Here is an 18,042-nt window from a genome sequence, read left to right on the forward strand (position 1 = left end):
AATGTGCCCCTATCGTTTTCCCTATCCAAGGTTTTGCTCAAGCCTCAAGGTCTTTTGAACTAGGCGGATTTATTAGATAAATACTAATTGTAACCTGTGGCATTTAAACCTAAAATAACTTGAAACTAAGTTCCATTAAAATGGCTCTTCAGAATGAAATAATCGATTTAAGAAGTGATACAGTGACTAAACCATGTCCAGCCATGAGAACAGCTATGGCTGAAGCTACAGTTGGTGATGATGTTTATCGTGAAGACCCAACTGTTAATGGTATGTCTACATACTAAGTTTAAATATAACAGTGAAACATTTTTCAATAACAGAATTGGAAGAGTATGCAGCAAAATTGTTTGGCAAGGAGGCTGCGTTATTTGTACCATCGGGGACTATGGGGAACCTGATATCTGTGATGGTGCATTGCCATACTAGAGGTCAAGAGATTCTAGTAGGAGATCAATCACATATCCATATGTTTGAACAAGGAGGAATAGCCCAGGTTTGATTGGCTATTAAAATTAATAAGCTAAAGTCTATTCCATGTAGTTAAATTTATATTAGAGGTTGTATGCATATATTATCATTGTAAAAGAAAGACACACTAGAATATACATTTTAAGAACCCACTTATATTGTGCATGAGAAAAATTAGTAGTTTTCAGAGCTTTTTTTCTAATGATCAGTTTTCCTTCCAGTTTCTTTGTCATTAATTATAAATGCTAAAAAAAATAGGTAGCTGGTGTTCATCATCGGACATTATCTACTAAATATGACGGTACATTTGATATTGACGAAATTTCTGAAAAAATTCGTTATGGGGATGATTGCCATTTGCCCAAAACGGGACTAATTTGTTTGGAGAACACTCATAATTTGAGTGGTGGAACAGTTATGCCACTGTCTTACCTTGAAAAGGTTTTGAATTTTTTATAAAGTGCCATTGTATTTATATTGTAAACTCCTTAATTATTTTAGGTCTACAATTTGGCAAAATCAAATAACATTCCAATTCACATTGATGGAGCTAGAATTATGAATGCCTCTGTGTATCTTGGCTTAGCTCCCAGTATACTATTGCAATATTCTGATTCCGTTTCAGCCTGTTTATCCAAAGTATTTGTGTATCCCCCAACCCCCAGAGTAGTGTGATATTAAAATTTTTCCTCTCATAATTTTAACCAAATAGAGTTTGTGTGCTCCAGCTGGAACCGTAATTGCTGGTACCAAAGATTTCATTGCCAGGTAATGTAGAAATCATCTTACCTTTATTGTAAAATGTAAAACATGTTTTGCTTATCTCTTTCAGAGGTGTTCGTTACAGAAAACTTTTGGGCGGGGGCATGCGTCAAGTGGGAATTTTAGCTGCAGCTGGTTTATTTTCTTTGAGACATTTGATAGAAAGATTGTCAGATGATCATAAAAATGCAAAGAAATTAGCTAACAGTTTGTACTTTATTATAATATTATTGTACTTATACAGGGTTAACTAACTTTAAGATTTCAGGCATCCATGAATTGGGAAATAGAGTGATCAGTGTTGACCTAGACAGAGTACAAACGAATATTGTTAATTTAACGTTGGACACGTCAAAAATTGTACCAACTATGTTGTGTAAACGATTGAATGAGGTTAGCAGCCCTAATATGTCATTCTAAATACTATAATTTTCTGATTAATGTCCTTTCACAGGTTACTCAACCTGAAAAAGATGAAATAGGAGAATATATTTTTGTTAAAGCAAGTCCAGGGAGAAGAAAAAACACTGTTAGAGTTGTATTTCACGCTGACATTAGTAGTGACCAAACAGAAAAAGTTATTAAGAAATTTTCTTATGTAACTAAAGAATTAGATTAAAGGAAAAGTCCAGGTTGGGTAAAACTTGGGTCTATTTGAAAGATCATGTTTAAATAAACTCAAAAATATCAGTCGTAAAATTGTATATTTTTTTAATGACGAGAAATTAATTTTTAAACGAGCGAAATTTACCGCCAAGCGATCTGCCATTTTTTGGTTTAAGAATTAGGCTTAGCTAATCTATATGTATATATACCCCTTATTATATAGATATTGGCGTTTCTTGGACGTTATTATTTTAGGAATAACTCTGGCACAAACCCGTCAAGATTTAAGCTATCTGAACGTATTCTAGACCACGGCCAACTTTGATCACGCGCTGTTCGCGCTACTACGGCCAACACATTCGTCGAAATTCCGCGAGCAAGGATTTTCCCCCTATAAACTGTACTATAATGTGTAGGAGTTCAGCGCCACGCTCGGTGGTTATATTGTCCCCAATGTAAAAACTATACTAAAAATAATAATCCGCTAGGGGCGCTGACGTCATACACATCTTTTGCTCATAGGTTAACACAGAAACGTCAACGAATTAGATGGCCGCTGTAGCGCGAGAGATGTGCGAGAAATCAAAGTTGGCCGTGTCTAGACAAAGGCTTTAGTTTTAGCTGAGTGGCTTGTGGATCTGAGGCGGCCCGCGCTCGACGGGAGTGCGGGTTAAGAGGCTAAGGGTCTGCGAGCTAGGTGTTTCTTTTGTATTTTGGGCCTGACGCCGGGAAACGGAAATATGCCGTACAACTCTAGTCAAAGGTCTGGTGGTGGTAGTCAGAGAAGAGGTAAAGACGGTCGACAAGGAAAGGATATTGCAACTGATGTCTGTCCAAAATGCGGGAACTCTGATTGTCCACTAAATAAAGGTTCCAAGTTGCCGGATAGATGGCTTCAGTGTTTAAAGTGTGAGTTTTGGTATCATTTGGAATGTACTGGAATTGTGGTTTCTGAGGATGAAAAAATTCCTAAAAATATATCCGATATGTACGTGTGCCTAGAGTGTGTTACAGCAGAAGTGGGACCCACTGTGAAGGCAGACCTACAGATGGAATTGTCCCCTGATATGGTAATTGTGCGCTCTACAGGTGATAATGTACCCCCGGCAACCGGTTTGTTAACTGAAGCGGTCACCTTAGCAAGTATCATGTCGGGTCTAGAGATGGTCATGCGAAGAGAATTACAGACTCAGCAAATGGAAGTTATGAATAATTTTGAGGCTTTGGAACGTGCAAATAGTTCCTTGGATAGGACCATAAAGTGGTGTGTTACGGATATGCATGTTACGATTATGAAAGATTTAGACCAAAGAGATAAAATACTAGACACTCGTCTTCAGGGAATGGCGGCTGAACAAGCTCAACAACGATCTGAGGTACTATCCTCGCAGCAGAATATTACAGAAATGAGCAGCACAATGAAGAGTTTGGTACAGCAGGTTGAAGAACAAAAACAACTTATTTCGGCTCTCCAACAAACTGGGGTTACCGCGGGTCGTGGTCCCGAAGAGGAGGATATAACAAAGAATATTATAGCTTATAAGGTAGAGGAGGCTATTGAGGGTCCGGAAGGGATGAAAGAATGGCTGGTTGGGCGACTATTTTTGACCAAAGAGTTCGATGTGGTTCGCTGCTGTCGTATGGGGAGGAGCTCGGATCGTAAGTTTCAACCAATTAAAATCACTCTAGATTCGATGGCGACTCGGGATTATATATTATCCGAGGCCAGGAAATTAAATGAGAATGCAGGAGCGGAACTTCCTTCTTTTGCCCTTTATGTGGACAGACCTCTGATTCAACGTCTTAGCAACAGAATGCGTAATACGTTTTTCCGTGGCGGTTTTAGACAACGTGCCCCTAGATATCGTCGTAGCAATCTACGGGTAAATGAACGTTCCAATGAAAAATACGCTGCTAGTAACGATGACAAAAATACGGACAGGTCTAACATAAGAGAAGATGAAAAAAACGGGCGAAAGGGTCGCCCACAACTGCCGATGTTGGCGACCCTCACCAAATATTGATTAAAGACACTCGCCAGAGTTTCACATCCCCAGAGAGTGAAGTCCACGCCTCCTACCTACATTTGTGTAACAAAACGTGTGTATTGAATGTAAATAGTGATGTAATATGTACTACAGACTTGTTTGGGAATGATATAGCGAGTGAAGTTTCTGCCGTAACCCCTAGCATATCCATTGATAATGCATTGTGTACGTTTATTGAACATATGGAAGTTTTTGAAAATACCTCTTCGTCTATAAATACTAAAGTTTTAAACCCTTTGCCTGTCTCCCTCTCTTTCAATTGTGGTGCTGCTACAAGGGATGAAGCTATCAGTAGTTCTTATTATTCTAAGAAAAAACGAGTCAAGAGGGGTAAAAGACAGAGCCAGAAGCGCAAATGCAGTCGACCGGCCTTTGGTTTTCTTAACATCCAGGGCGGTAGGGGTTTCCAAAGGTGGGAAGAGATGGCCCAGATTTTGAAAAAGAAAAGATTAATGTTTTTTGGGGTGGTAGAATCACACCTCCGAGATGGGGAAACCCCTCCTGGGTTGCCAAGCTCATTTAAGTGGGAGGGAGTCAATCGCACCAAGAAGGAGAAGAGACTGGGGGGAATTGGTATTGTTTTACCGCAGTCTGAGGATATCATAATTCACCGCCGCTGTCGGGAGCATATGTGGTTCAGCCATGTAGCGTTTCCCAAAGTCAGCTTTGCTGTGATATACTGTGCGGCAGGTACGCAACCGAAAGTTATTGATTGGAATGAGAATATATATACGTGCCTGCAGGAAGACATTTTATTTGAACAACGACGAGGCCACAAAATATGTTTGATGGGCGATTTTAATGGACACATTGCGGAACTGGAAGAAGAAAATATTAACGGCCTGCGTATGAAGACTTTTGTGGATATGAATAATTTGGTTATTGCTAACTTGACTCCTTGCTGTAACGGTAAATTCACCTGGCATGGTAGAGACTCGCGCACCACTGTTGATTACGTTTTATGTAGTGAAGAGTTGATTGATAATGTAGTAGAAATGAAAATAGACGAAGCTGGCGACTCGAGCGTGGGTAGTGACCATAACTCCATTTTTGTGGCAATGAATTTTCAGCCGCCACAAGGGGGGGGGGCCTTACCTCTGTCGACAGAACATACAAAAGATGTAAATGAACTACCAGTATTCTGGATATTAGATGATGAAGATAGTTTAGTTGCCTTCCGCAATAGAATGGAGGAGCTTGCTGAACAGGGGCTGCAAAATTATGAAGACTTCACAGCGGCAATGCGTGATACCATGATGGCTACTCTTCAAAGGAAACCAACAGGTACCGCAAAGGGAAAAACAGGGTATAAACCGAAGCAGTGGTGGGATGGTGAAGTGAAAGCGGCAATTAATAAACGAAAGGAAGCAAATAGACAGCATCGAAAAGCGTTGGCCTCCGGACAGTCTCCGGAAATTATTCTGAGCTTGTGGCAACGGTACAGAGCCGCTAAAACATCGGCCACATCTCTGATTGCGGTAAAGAAGAGAGCGTTTGACAAGAAACTTGAAAAAAGTATCTGTAGTGCAGGGAAGGACAAAGGAAAAAAATTTTGGCGCTACCTGAAAAAGCTACGTAATTCCAGCAAGTCTGTTAAGAGATCGGGCCGGGGTCTGAAGGCTAAGCGGGGCTCGCTGCTCCATACCCGCGATGAAATTATAGAGAGGATTATTGAGTATGTGTATGATCTTGAACAAGAACTACTCTCGGCGCCGGCCCCAATTTCGGGATGTCCTAATCCGACCCCTGATTTTGCTCCGTTACAATTCACTGTGATAGAAGTCATTCGAGCCATACAAGGTCTAAAGTCGGGTAAAGCAGCTGGTTTGGATGGCATCTATGCCGAGTGTCTTAAACACCTCGGCCCTCGAGCCTGCTCTGCTCTGTGTATGATTTTTAACGGTATCCTCGATAATGGCGTTGTTCCTATCTCGTGGCATACAGCAAAGGTGTCTCTAATATTCAAAGGGAAAGGAAAGGATCCTACGGAAATGGACTCCTATAGGCCGATTGCAGTCACTTCAGTGTTGTACAAACTTTTTGCCTTGATTTTAAAGGACCGTTTGAGTGAGACCTTGGAAGACAATGACTTACTCAGTGAGGGCCAAGATGGTTTTAGAAGGGATCGGCGTATTGGGGATCATCTGTTTGTTATCTGCCACCTGCTTGAAATTTCAAGATCTAGATCAATTCCTCTTAAGGTGGCTTTCCTGGACCTTCAGAAGGCGTATGACAGTGTATCGAGAGACTTTTTATGGAAAAGACTAGATGAAATGGGCATACCTCGGCCGCTGTCAATGGCAATAAAGAGTCTGTACGAACATTGTGATTACTCCTATAGGCTGGATGGAGTATCGACTCCAGCGGTTAAAAGCTTAGTGGGCCTTCGTCAAGGCTGTCCTCTGTCCCCCATCCTTTTCATTGCGTTTTTGGACCCGCTGGCCAGGAAGTTAGATGCCTCTGGTATACGAGCGATGCTTCCTCCGATGACCTCAGAAAATTACGGCTTCAGCCTGGCCTACCTCTTCTTCGCTGACGATATAGTTTTATTCGCGAACAACCCCAACGACATGCAGGGACTACTTGATATAGCAAGCTCATTTGCAAAGGATGTGGGGCTTACCTTCAGTTTTGTGAAATCAAAATTTATGTCCTCCAACGGTCCACCAGGCCAGATCCTTCTGCTCCAGGGTCGCGAAATGGAGGAGGTCACAGAATACACGTACTTGGGCGTAAATATTGAAAACACGGATCTCAAACAGCAAACAAGAGAGAGAGCACTCATTACGAAGGCGCAAAGGTTTCGTTGGGGTGTGTGCACCTCAGCAAGGGAGTCCTATAACCCATATGCAATAGGTCGTATCATTTGGAAAACTGTGGCTGTCCCTGCCTTGACTTTTGCGAACGAGGTAATCTGTTATTCACCCAAAACTCTAGAGGTATTGGATAGAGCTCAGCGGGATGTTGGTAAAACACTCCTAATTGCGGGTCCAATGGAAGCAGATGCTGCGATCCAAGGTGAAATGGGGTGGAGCCTGTTTCGTGATAGGGAAGCTAAGAGTAAATTGAAGTATTTGGGAAGACTTAAATTTCTCCCTGAGAGAAGGCTAGTAAAGAAAATGTTCCTCTATATACGAAAAAATGGGATTCGCACGGAGTGGACAAAAGCTGTGGAGCGTCTGGATCGTTCGCATGGGGCTGGTACAAACAGAGGAACGGCTGAAACGTATATACAGCGGATCAACATAGTGGAGAACGAGGTAAAAAAGGCGTCTGAATGTGCTTGGAAGGCTAGAGTGCTGAGCAAAGACAGCCTACGACAATACTCGGCTAAGGAAAAACCAGCTCCGGAGATGTTTTATGACGGAACAAAGAGCAGCAGTTTGCTGTTCCAGGCCCGATCTGGGTCACTGTTGACAGCGGGGCGTCAGAGTCAGCTGACAGACTGCTCACCTGAATGTCCTTTGTGCGGGTGGTATTATGAAGATATTGAACATGTTTTGGCGGAGTGTCCTGCTGTGGGTACGAGTACCACGAGTAATGACTGGAGGGCTGAATGGTTTGACTCGTCTCTCAAAGATATGGTTGGCTTTGGGCGCTCTGATTGGAACCCTGTAGGAGTTAAATGTATCTTGTTGGAATGGCACAATGCCAGGGAGCAATGGCGCTGCGATAAGTTGCACTGACCCTTTTACGTTTCTTGTTTTTGTCAGAGGATGCTAGGGATGATAGGAATTAAGTGATAAAAGACATTGGTCAACTTGAAGTAAGGGTGGCTGAGATGTGTAAAGGAAAAGAAGTTGAGCCGCCTAATAAGGCTAATAAGACTAATAAGACTAATAAGACTAATAAGACTTTTAATACGACTTATATTTGTATTTTATTTTTTATTGTTTGGCGTTTGTAGAGTGTTTATGGTATGAGGACGTTATAGTTTTAAATGTTGTTATAATTTTCGTAACTTTAAAACGCTAAAATTGTAGGCTGTGCTCCGGCCCTGTGTCGGAGCCGCCCTGTTATAAAAGGGTGTATAACTACGGCTACCAATAAACCTGTAAACCCATAGACATAATAAAGAAATAGACACCTTACGCGGAGTTTGATTTGCCAAAAATATACGGGAGCGATAACTAGCACAACCGGTATTTGTTCCGTATTCCTGTGGTAACACGTTTAAGCGACGCCTGTCGATTAGGCGAGAAAATACAAAATCATCACGTGATACGTCACACATGTTCGTGTTTGTAATCTTTTAGGTACTCTGACGTGATTCGCGAATATTTTGGCTGTGAGAATTTAAAATAAGGTAAATTTTTATTATAATTTTTAAATAAGTCAATTAATTCTTTCAAAACCCAAATAAAAAGCAGCAGATGATCTTATAATTAAAAACAAAAAATTATATTTGCGAAATGATATTTAGTCAAAGGCTTAAGTAACTATCCGGTTTGTTGTGGAACTTGTGGTTATGGCTTGTTATGGGAATATTCTGAGATTCTAAATTGTAAACAAAAGTAAATGGAATTTTGATTCTACCTTGGATTAAGAATGATTCTACTAAAGGTATGTAGCTATTGTTCTTGAAATAAAATTAGCTTTGACAATTTAAGTCTGATGGCTTGACCCTTCATTTCTAGATTTTTGTCCTTCTCTAATTTGTGGAGTCTGAGCTTGCAATATAAATTAATAACTTTCTTAATGATGATGTTCGATTCCAACTTCAGGATCAAACATGTTCATGGTGATCTGGTAAGATGTCCATGCCAACAATATTTCATAATACAGCAAGTTCTAGTTCTTAGACTACATTTCTTTTATAGAGAGCAACTAAACAAAATTGGCTAAAAACCAAGGAGATCTTACTCAAATTATAATAACATAATTAAACCTACAAAAATCTAGAAATGAAGGGTCAAGCCATCAGACTTAAATTGTCAAAGCTAATTTTTTTTCAAGGACAATAGCTACATACCTTTAGTAGAATCATCCTTTTCATCGAAATTCCATTTACTTTTGTTTACAATTTAGAATCTCAGAATATTCCCATAACAAGCCATAACCACAAGTTCCACAACAAACCGGATAGTTACTTAAGCCTTTGACAAAATATCATTTCGCAAATATAATTTTATGTTTTTAATTATAAGATCATCTGCTGCTTTTTATTTGGGTTTTGAAAGAATTAATTGACTTATTTAAAAATTATAAAAAAAATTTACCTTATTTTAAATTCTCACAGCCAAAATATTCGCGAATCACGTCAGAGTACCTAAAAGATTACAAACACGAACATGTGTGACGTGTCACGTGATGATTTTGTATTTTCTCGGCTAATCGACAGGCGTCGCTTAAACGTGGTACCACAGGAATACAGAACAAATACCGGTTGTCTGCTCGTTATCACTCCCGTATTTAACCCCCGTAGAATCTTGGGTCTATTTCTTTATTATGTCTATGTGTAAACCTGTAAACCTGGGCACGGCCGTCTCGAGATCTGCTTCGCGCTCATAGCGGCCCAGGCAAAGATTTCCTCTCCTATGTATTTCCGCGAATACCTTCTTTTAACACTAGGAGCGCTGTCTGAGCCCCCCCTTAAATGTAAAAAATTAGCGGGATATTTAATAGTTTTCTATGGCGGTAAATTCAACTAGTTAATCCTTTTTGCATTGTTTTTCAAAAACTTCTGGAAAGTTTGGGATATACATCTTATGATTCGATCTTTATCTAATAAGTTTTCATTTAAAACATTTATTTAATTAAAGTAATATGCTTATATTGAGTTTTATTAGTTAATTGCTAAGCCTAACCAAAGTTTCTTTTGTTTTTAACAATTTTCAAACCAGTATTCGCATTTTTTATCAGAATTTTAAATAAATAACCACAATATTATTTAATAAATACCTTTATTATTCTTTAAATTAAGTTCACATTTCTCAAACTTAAGTTTTAAAATATTGCCTATTTTTAATTTGCAAAAATGCCCACCACAAAAATTTGTTGTGTTCCATTCTGTGAATCTAAGAAGAATATCAATGTATAATTTCATCAGTTTCCAGTTGATGAAAGTTTATGCAAATTATGGACTAAGAACATATCTAGAAAAGATTTTGGGGTCAATGAAGCTTACGCATCATGCAAGATTTGTTTGTAGTGGGACATTTTAAGGAAAATGATTACTATCAAGGTCTAAAGATCCGCAAATTAAAGAAAATATTGACAAAGGAAACATATGAATCTATAATATCTATTAGAATAACTTCATTGTCTACAATATCTTGCGTGTCATACCTCCTTAAATCTGGTTTCCAGTTTGTCTTGACAAGAAATTTAACGAGCGATGCTATTGAAATGTTTTTCAGCATTCTCAGGAAAATGGCTGGAGGGAATGACATGCTTGATGCAAGATAAACTATATTCAGTTTGGAATCCTACCTTAAGAGAGGCACTATATCATTAACAAAACCTAAAACATCTAACGTTCCCCAAGACAGCTTCACAGATCTATCAGCCATGATTGATACTAGACTCGATGGATTTTCAACTATTTTTAACGGCAATGAAGTTACGTTACCATCTGAAGTTATGAGTACCCAGATACACAGAGATGCACCTTACGGCTAGCAAGTATCGCATACTTGGCTGGTTATGTAGTACAAATCCTAGAGGAAAAACATTTTTGCGAATTGTGCCTTGAAAATGTATCACAGCCTAATTCTGACTCACCATTAGTTGGATTGATAAAATTGTCCGACAGAGGAAACCTTAGGTATCCGCAGCAAAGCTTTATCATGTTAATGGCTATAGTAACAACATTCATAGAGAGATCTGTACCCTATCTCCGGGTTCACCTGCCATTTTAAAAAAACATTGAAATCCACTTGTGGCCAAAAATTGCTCTATGCCCTTACATCCAATGTGACTTGAATAATAATCACCGAATGAAATTGCTGATTTAATTTGTTGAAAGGTCGTACTTCCAATTATCACAAATATTACCAAAACTCTGTCCGCAAAATTTGAGAAAGTGAAAGAACTTGTGCATAAGCCTCTTTCTTGAAAAGTACTCAAGTTGTAAATTTTAGTTTTCTAAATTTTTAGTTGTGTATCATTCAGTGGGAAATTCACATAGGTTTATTATATTTATCAGATTTAAGTACCTTCCAAGTTTCCATCACTATTTTCATTCATAGTGATCTTCCAAGTGTCAGTTAGTTAATTAAAATTCATTTATTTCACTACTTTAATTAAAATAAATTTTTAAACATTAATACAAAACAAAGGCCTCTGGAAGTTACTACATAGCAAAAATACAGCTGTAAGGAGAACCACGTGTTTATGTTTACATTTATATACAGAAAACGTCGACGGCGACTTCTGGCTCCAGAATGACCAAATTTTAATAACGTTTTTCAAAACTTTACTTTGCGTTAAAAAATCTCAAGAGGTGTTTAACTTTTTTATTATTAATTAACTTAAATATTACTAAAAAAATATTTTACAAAAAATTACACATTACGCGATAATAATTGAAATTCCCATTCGATAACATGGCTGCGAATTTTCTCAAGGGGGGGCTAGACTAGCGCCAGAAAACGATGTGAGAAGTTTTTGAACTAATTTCCCATACGCGATTTTCGTACGATCGCCTGGGCACGGCCGTCTCGAGATCTGCTTCGCGCTCATAGCGGCCCAGGCGATCGTACGAAAATCGCGTATGGGAAATTAGTTCAAAAACTTCTCACATAGTTTTATGGCGCTAGTCTAGCCCCCCCTTGAGAAAATTCACAGCCATGTTATCGAATGGGAGGAACGGCGCGGAACTTTGGAATTTCAATTATTATCGCGTAATGTGTAATTTTTTGTAAAATATTTTTTTAGTAATATTTAAGTGAATTAATAATAAAAAATTTAAACACCTCTTCAGATTTTTTAACGCAAAGTAAAGTTTTGAAAAACGTTATTGAAATTTGGTCATTCTGGAGCCAGAAGTCACCGTCGACGTTTCTGTATAAAAATGTAAACAAACTCCTTACAGCTGTATTTTTGTTATGTAGTAACTTCCAGATGCTGTGTTTTGTATTAATGTTTAAAAACTTAATTGAATTAAAGTAGTAAAATAAATGAATTTTAAAAGAAAACAAATGTGACTTCTCTTGAAGATTATGTAAAAGTTTATTATTAAGGTATTAACTTGTTTTTTTAAGAATATAGGATGATGTATTATAATGATAATTTATACAGGACTAGTTGGAATATTGTTTAACATAGTATGCTTATTTATTCAAATATTGACTAGTTGAAATATGGGTTAACGTGTGATAATTTATGTGTTGACTAGGTGGAATATGAGTTAACATATAATGATGATTTATACTGGCATGGATTAACTAACTGTCACTTGGAAGATCTCTATGAATGAAAATAGTGATGGAAACTTGGAAGGTATTTAAATCTGATAAATATAATAAACCAAGGTGGATTTCCCACTGAATGATACACAACTAAACAATAGATAGGAAAAATTTAGAATTTACGACTTGAGTACTTTTTGAGAAAGAGGCTTATGCACAAGTTCTTTCACTTTCTAAAATTTTGTGGACAGAGTTTTGGTAATATTTGTGATAATTAGGGGTACGACCTTTCTACAAATTAAATCAGCAATTTCATTCGGGTGATTATTATTCAAATCACATTGGATGTAAGGGCATAGAGCAATTTTTGGCCACAAGTGGATTTCAATGTTTTTAAAAATTGCAGGTGAATCCCAAAGATAGGGTACAGCTCTCTCTAGAATGTTGTTACTATATCCAATATTAGCCATTAACATGATAAAGCTTTGCTGGGGATACCTAAGGTTTCCTCTGTCGGATAATTTAAATGGTGAGTCAGAATTAGGCACAATTCGCAAAAATGTTTTTCTTCTAGGATTTGTACTACATAATCAGCCAAGTATGCGATACTTGCTAGCCGTCCAAAGCATTTAGTATGTCAGTAACTTCAGATGGTAATGTAACTTCATTGCCGTTAAAAATAGTGGAAAATTCATCGAGTCTAGTATCAATCATGGCTGATAGATCTGTGAAGCTGTCTTGGGGAACGTTAGATGTTTTAGGTTTTTGACTAAATTCTTTTTCCCATAGTTTCATTACCGATTGGAATGCTTTGCCATCAAATATTGTGACACAATCTAACTATCACAAATTCCGCTATTTATTATCTGAACATTTATCTGCCTGGTCATGATCTCGTAATTATTTTTTACTCGTTTTCTTAATTTTTTCTTTTAATTATTCTCATTATTATTACTATTATTATTTTTTTTTGCTTACTTTTATACAATTTTTTATATTCTGTTCATTTTTAATCCTGCGATTCTGTAAGTCTACACATAAGTTGGCCTATGCGGCTTTGTAGATAACCTCTAAATAAATAAATAATGATATAGTGCATCTCTTAAGGATGGATTCCAAACTGAATATAGTGGCTCTTGCATCCAGCATGTCATTCCCTCCAGCCATTTGCCTGAGAATGCTGAAAAACATTTCAATAGCATCGCTCGTTACATTTCTTGTCAAGACAAACTGGAAACCAGATTTAAGGAGGTATGACACGCAAGATATTGTAGACAATGAAGTTATTCTAATAGATTCATATGTTTCCTTTGTCAATATTTTCTTCTCGCAGGTGGTTTGAACTTTTTCTAGATATTGAGGAAAATAATTTTCTAGCAAAGAATGGACACTTGTTCTGATTTTAAAACTAAAGTTTGAGAAATGTTAACTTAATTTAAAGAATATTAAAGCTATTTATTAAATAATATGAATAATATTTTGGTTATTTATTTAAAATTCTGATAAAATAAATGTGAATACTGGTTTAAAAACTTGAAACCAGTGAAAAACAAAATAAACTTTGGTTAGGCTTAGCAATTAACTAATATAACTCAATATAAGCATATTACTTTAATTAAATAAATGTTTTAAATGAAAACTTATTAGATAAAGATCAAATCATAAGTTGTATATCCCAAACTTTCCAGAAGTTTTTGAAAAACAATGCAAAAATGATTAACTAGTTGAATTTACCGCCATAGAAAACTATTAAATATCCCGCTGATTTTTTACATTTAAGGGGGGGCTCGGACAGCGCTCCTAGTGTTAAAAAAAGGTATTCGCGGAAATACATAGGAGAGGAAATCTTTGCCTGGGCCGCTATGAGCGCGAAGCAGATCTCGAGACGGCCATGACCTGGGTGACGTTTTAGGACTTTAATCACGCGCTGTTCGCGCAATAACAGGCTTTAACAGCGCTCTGTTCCCCGCGCGCACTTGCTCCGCGTGCGGTCTTCGGAGGGAAGATTTAAGATTTAAGATTTATTTACTGACAACCCTTTTGGAACAGGGCGGCTCACTCACAAACGAGGAGCACAGTCGAAAAAAATACAAAATACATACACAAAACCAGCATCGAATATAATCCAGGAAATACCAAAGACCCAATCCAGAATTTTAAAGCAGAAATAAAACCCGCCAAAAACCCAATTCAAAATAAGCATATAAATAAAAATACAGATATATAATACCAGAAATACATGTATTTCTGACAGGGGCGGCTCAAGGGCCGGGCAACCCGGGCAACTGCCCAGGGCGCCGTTTTGAGAGGGGCGCCGAAATTGAGTTGTGCGCCTTTTTGGTTTACCAAGAATTGGATTTGTTTATAAAATTTTTAATGAAAGCATAACATAATTTGAAAAATCTTTAGCTAATTAGAAATACAAATCGTTTTCCCAACCAAAATGACTATTTATTTTACAATAGTAAATAAACCATAAAATTACGGTGCATATAGTTCTGACGGATGAAGCATTATCCTGGTATTTTATTATAAACCAGGGTATATAATATTAAGAAGAAAAAGTAGTAGAATAGAAGTGTGCCAGAATTTTTAGCCCGGTGCACCTAGCAACAGGGGTCATACCACCGGGGGCCTATCATCATACTGCCCAGGGCCGGCTCAAGACATTTTTCTCACCCGGGCAAGGGGGATTTTTGGCGCCCCTCTTATTTTGAGACTAAATAAAACTACCCCCCCCCCCCCCGTAAAAACATTACCATGTCCATGTTCTAAATTTACCGTTTTCATAACAATAAATAATCCCTATAATAATTTTCTAAATACTTTGTGTAAACATATTTAATACCTTCTTTCTGGTACATGGTCATTTTACATGAAGCTTGAAACACTAGGTAAGGTGGCAAGACTAGTATACCTTAAGTTCATTAATAATAATGTCCATACTGAATAGTATCACGGTTAATATATGTGAAATAAAAGAATTAAGTTTACGAAGAACCCGTGAGTTAAAGAAAAAATAATGGATATTTTTATTTTTATCTCACGGGTTGTTCTTAGTAAAGTTAATTCTTTTATTCCTTACATTAATTGCTTTAACAACTTAATTAAAAGACTTTTTGCGGGATTTTTTAAGGGCTACACCATATGTAACATAATAACTCATAAGTATGCCATAAAAGCATTTTCGTTAATGAAACCTTGCAAGCCCGTCTTAAGACCTTTTTGGGCTAGGGGTTAAATTATTTCTTAAGACCTTTGCGTACCACCACGGTCAGCCTTTGTATGTCAGTTGCCTAAACTCAACCACACTATTCATACCAAAACTTTTAATTTCAAAATTATAACATAGGTCTACTGAAAAAAAGATGTTTACTGTCAGTGACTCGCTCTTAGGTTTTAGAAATGGTATGTACCGTATGATACAGGATGGGGCAATGAGTCAATTTACTTTAGACGTAACTAAGCGATATATAATATTAAATGAGCATATATAATATTTAACCAACTAAACCCTTATCGCTAGAGTAGAGGCTGTATGGCTGGCCTGTCCGGGGCCCCAAAACTGGCTGGGGCCCTGGGCTGTACCCCACTTAGCCCATGCCTTAAGACGGCCCTGAAACCTTGTTCACGGGATATGACGTTAATTACGTCACTTACAATTCCGTGACGAAATAAGCGTCATCAACTTTACTGATTGGAAACGGAAGTTAGTGAAAATTCCTCGCGCGTTTCTGGCTTTGCCCATGTCAAGTTTAGTTCGTGCCTCGCGATCACATGATTTCATTTCCATGGTAACATTTTCAATAGCGCAAGGATTATAAGCATTTTTGCATTTTAGGGTTCGCTTTATGTATGTTCCGCGTGAAACAAGGTCTCATTGAATTTTTTTCAATGGAAATGTTATACAGAGGCATACTTGTGTTAGATATGCCTACACTTATGAACATTTTTAAAGCTGTCGCTTGCTTTTCTGCTTCAATGACTTCTCTTCATTTGCTTTTTTATATAAAGAACCAAAATGGTTCTTTTTCTCGGACATCTTAATTCAATTCAACGTGACTCTAATTAATATCTATCTAACTAAAACTATTTAACTAAAACTAATAAATGGCTTTCTGCGCGTGCGCGTAAAATAGAAGAAACTATCTGTAACCACGGACACATGACAGAGTAAATCTTACCGATACTCTGCTTTGGAACTAGCCATCGAAAACGATTTAAATGCATTTTAGAATATTAAATGCAATTTCTTAATAGCCTGAGAAACAAATAGAATTCTTGAAGATGGCTAGTTTATTATTCATAATGCTGGATAAACGACAACGAAATAACAAGCAAGTATATTGAAGTACCGTATTACTTTGGGCTTCCTTCTATTCTTGTGGCCCTAAATGGGTGTGCAATAACTGGTGACTTTACCGGGGAGTTGGGGTCCGGCTCTTGTAACCCATAAGGGTGGTGGTGCTCTGGGAGATGTTAGCTCTGATCAAATGGTCCTACCTCCACCTCCGACTTCGGTCAGGTTTGGCTGGAAACTGATCTTCGGCTCAGGCTAACGGAGAGGGTCCGTGCAAACTGGCCACCTCGGCGGATTGGGTAGTCTGCTGTGGGGCGGCGAACCTCCGTATGAGGGCACGGGGGTCCTGTTTCCCGGATTTTTGGAGCACACCGGGATCTACGGTGCCAGCTGTGCCGGGCTATGTGGACCGCTGTGTTCCCATAGATCCACTTTAGGAGCTCTCTCCAAAGGGTATGACTCTTTACCTACGTAGGGAGGGTGTCGGCTGGAGTTGCTATAGCATCCACTCTTAATTGGTCCACCCATTTCTGCACCTTTTGCTGGGTTGAGTGGTTTGCGTCAAAGGTGCGACCATCAGTAGTAGGGTACTACTACCCATGCTGGATTTGTCACCTGTCCGGGCTTGGGGACGTTGGCGTAGGGCACTATGATGATAGGCCCCCGGTGATATGGCCCCTGTTGCTAGGTACACCGGGCTAAAAACTCTGGCACACTTCTATTCTTGTAGTATAGCCCAACTACTTTTTCTTCTTAATATTATTTACCCTGGTTTATAACGAAAATACCTGGATAAAGCTTCATCCGTCAGAACTATATGGACCGTAATTTTATGGTTTATTTGATATTGTAAAATATATAGTCATTTTGGTTGGGAAAACGATTTGTATTTCTAATTAGCTAAAGATTTTTCAAATTATGTTATGCTTTCATTAAAATTTGTATAAACAAATCCCATTCTTGGTAAACCGAAAAGGCGCACAACTCAATTTCGGCGCCCCTCTCAAACCGGCGCCCTGGGCAGTTGCCCGGGTTGCCCGGCCCTTGAGCCACCCCTGATACTGCCCTACGCCAGCGTCCCCAAGCCCGGACAGGTGACAAATCCAGCATGGGTAGTAGTACCCTACTACTGATGGTCACACCTTTGACGCAAGCCACTCAACCCAGCAGAAGGTGCAGCAATGGGTGGACCAATTCCCACTTCGCACACAGCAGTGGGAATAAGAGTGGATGCTGTAGCAACTCCAGCCGACACCCTACCTATGGAGGTAAAGAGTCAAACCCTTTGGAGAGAGCTCCTAAAGGGGAAACGACGAGCACACAGTAGCCCAAGTAACCCGGCACAGCTGGCACCGGAGATCCCGGTGTGGCTCCAAAAGACCGGGAAACAGGACCGCCGTGCCCTCATACGGAGGCCCGCCGCCCCACAGTAGACTACCCAATCCGCCGAGGCGGCCAGTTTGCACGGACCCTCTCCGTTAGCCTGAGCCGAAGCTCAGTTTCC

At 38.7% G+C, this 18,042-nt stretch overlaps 1 protein-coding gene and 2 long non-coding RNA genes across 10 annotated transcripts; 2 read left to right on the forward strand and 1 right to left on the reverse strand.

Annotated features, from left to right (window-relative positions):
• The first annotated feature begins 4 nt into the window (after positions 1-4).
• On the forward strand, positions 5-1,923 carry LOC149933105 (uncharacterized). Its single transcript, XM_090156940.1, has 8 exons — positions 5-270; positions 324-496; positions 730-912; positions 973-1,110; positions 1,184-1,239; positions 1,304-1,440; positions 1,502-1,626; positions 1,688-1,923. Exons 1-8 carry the CDS (start codon positions 141-143, stop codon positions 1,850-1,852), a joined length of 1,107 nt encoding a protein of 368 aa, XP_090013066.1. The 5' UTR covers positions 5-140; the 3' UTR covers positions 1,853-1,923.
• A 7,922-nt stretch (positions 1,924-9,845) lies between these two features.
• LOC149933106 (uncharacterized) lies at positions 9,846-11,354 on the reverse strand. Of its 4 annotated transcripts, XR_016472974.1 has the most exons (5): positions 11,045-11,354; positions 10,796-10,973; positions 10,611-10,735; positions 10,320-10,546; positions 9,846-9,904 (listed from the first exon to the last, which is right to left on the reverse strand). It is a non-coding gene; the product is annotated as an uncharacterized LOC149933106 (long non-coding RNA). The 4 variants fall into 4 exon arrangements; XR_016472975.1 differs by lacking the exon at positions 9,846-9,904 and having other exon boundaries at positions 10,076-10,546; positions 10,796-10,939; XR_016472973.1 differs by lacking the exon at positions 9,846-9,904 and having other exon boundaries at positions 10,076-10,546.
• A 197-nt stretch (positions 11,355-11,551) lies between these two features.
• On the forward strand, positions 11,552-13,659 carry LOC149933107 (uncharacterized). 5 transcript variants are annotated; one of them, XR_016472911.1, is made up of 6 exons: positions 11,552-11,731; positions 11,812-12,070; positions 12,226-12,329; positions 12,517-13,134; positions 13,346-13,489; positions 13,572-13,659. It is a non-coding gene; the product is annotated as an uncharacterized LOC149933107 (long non-coding RNA). The 5 variants fall into 5 exon arrangements; XR_016472912.1 differs by having other exon boundaries at positions 12,645-13,134; XR_016472915.1 differs by having other exon boundaries at positions 12,813-13,134.
• The last annotated feature ends 4,383 nt before the right edge of the window (positions 13,660-18,042 follow it).

The sequence above is a fragment of the Leiobunum rupestre genome, chromosome 8 (assembly GCF_980474605.1).
Source record: "Leiobunum rupestre chromosome 8, qqLeiRupe1.1.hap1, whole genome shotgun sequence".
NCBI lineage: Eukaryota > Metazoa > Arthropoda > Arachnida > Opiliones > Sclerosomatidae > Leiobunum > Leiobunum rupestre.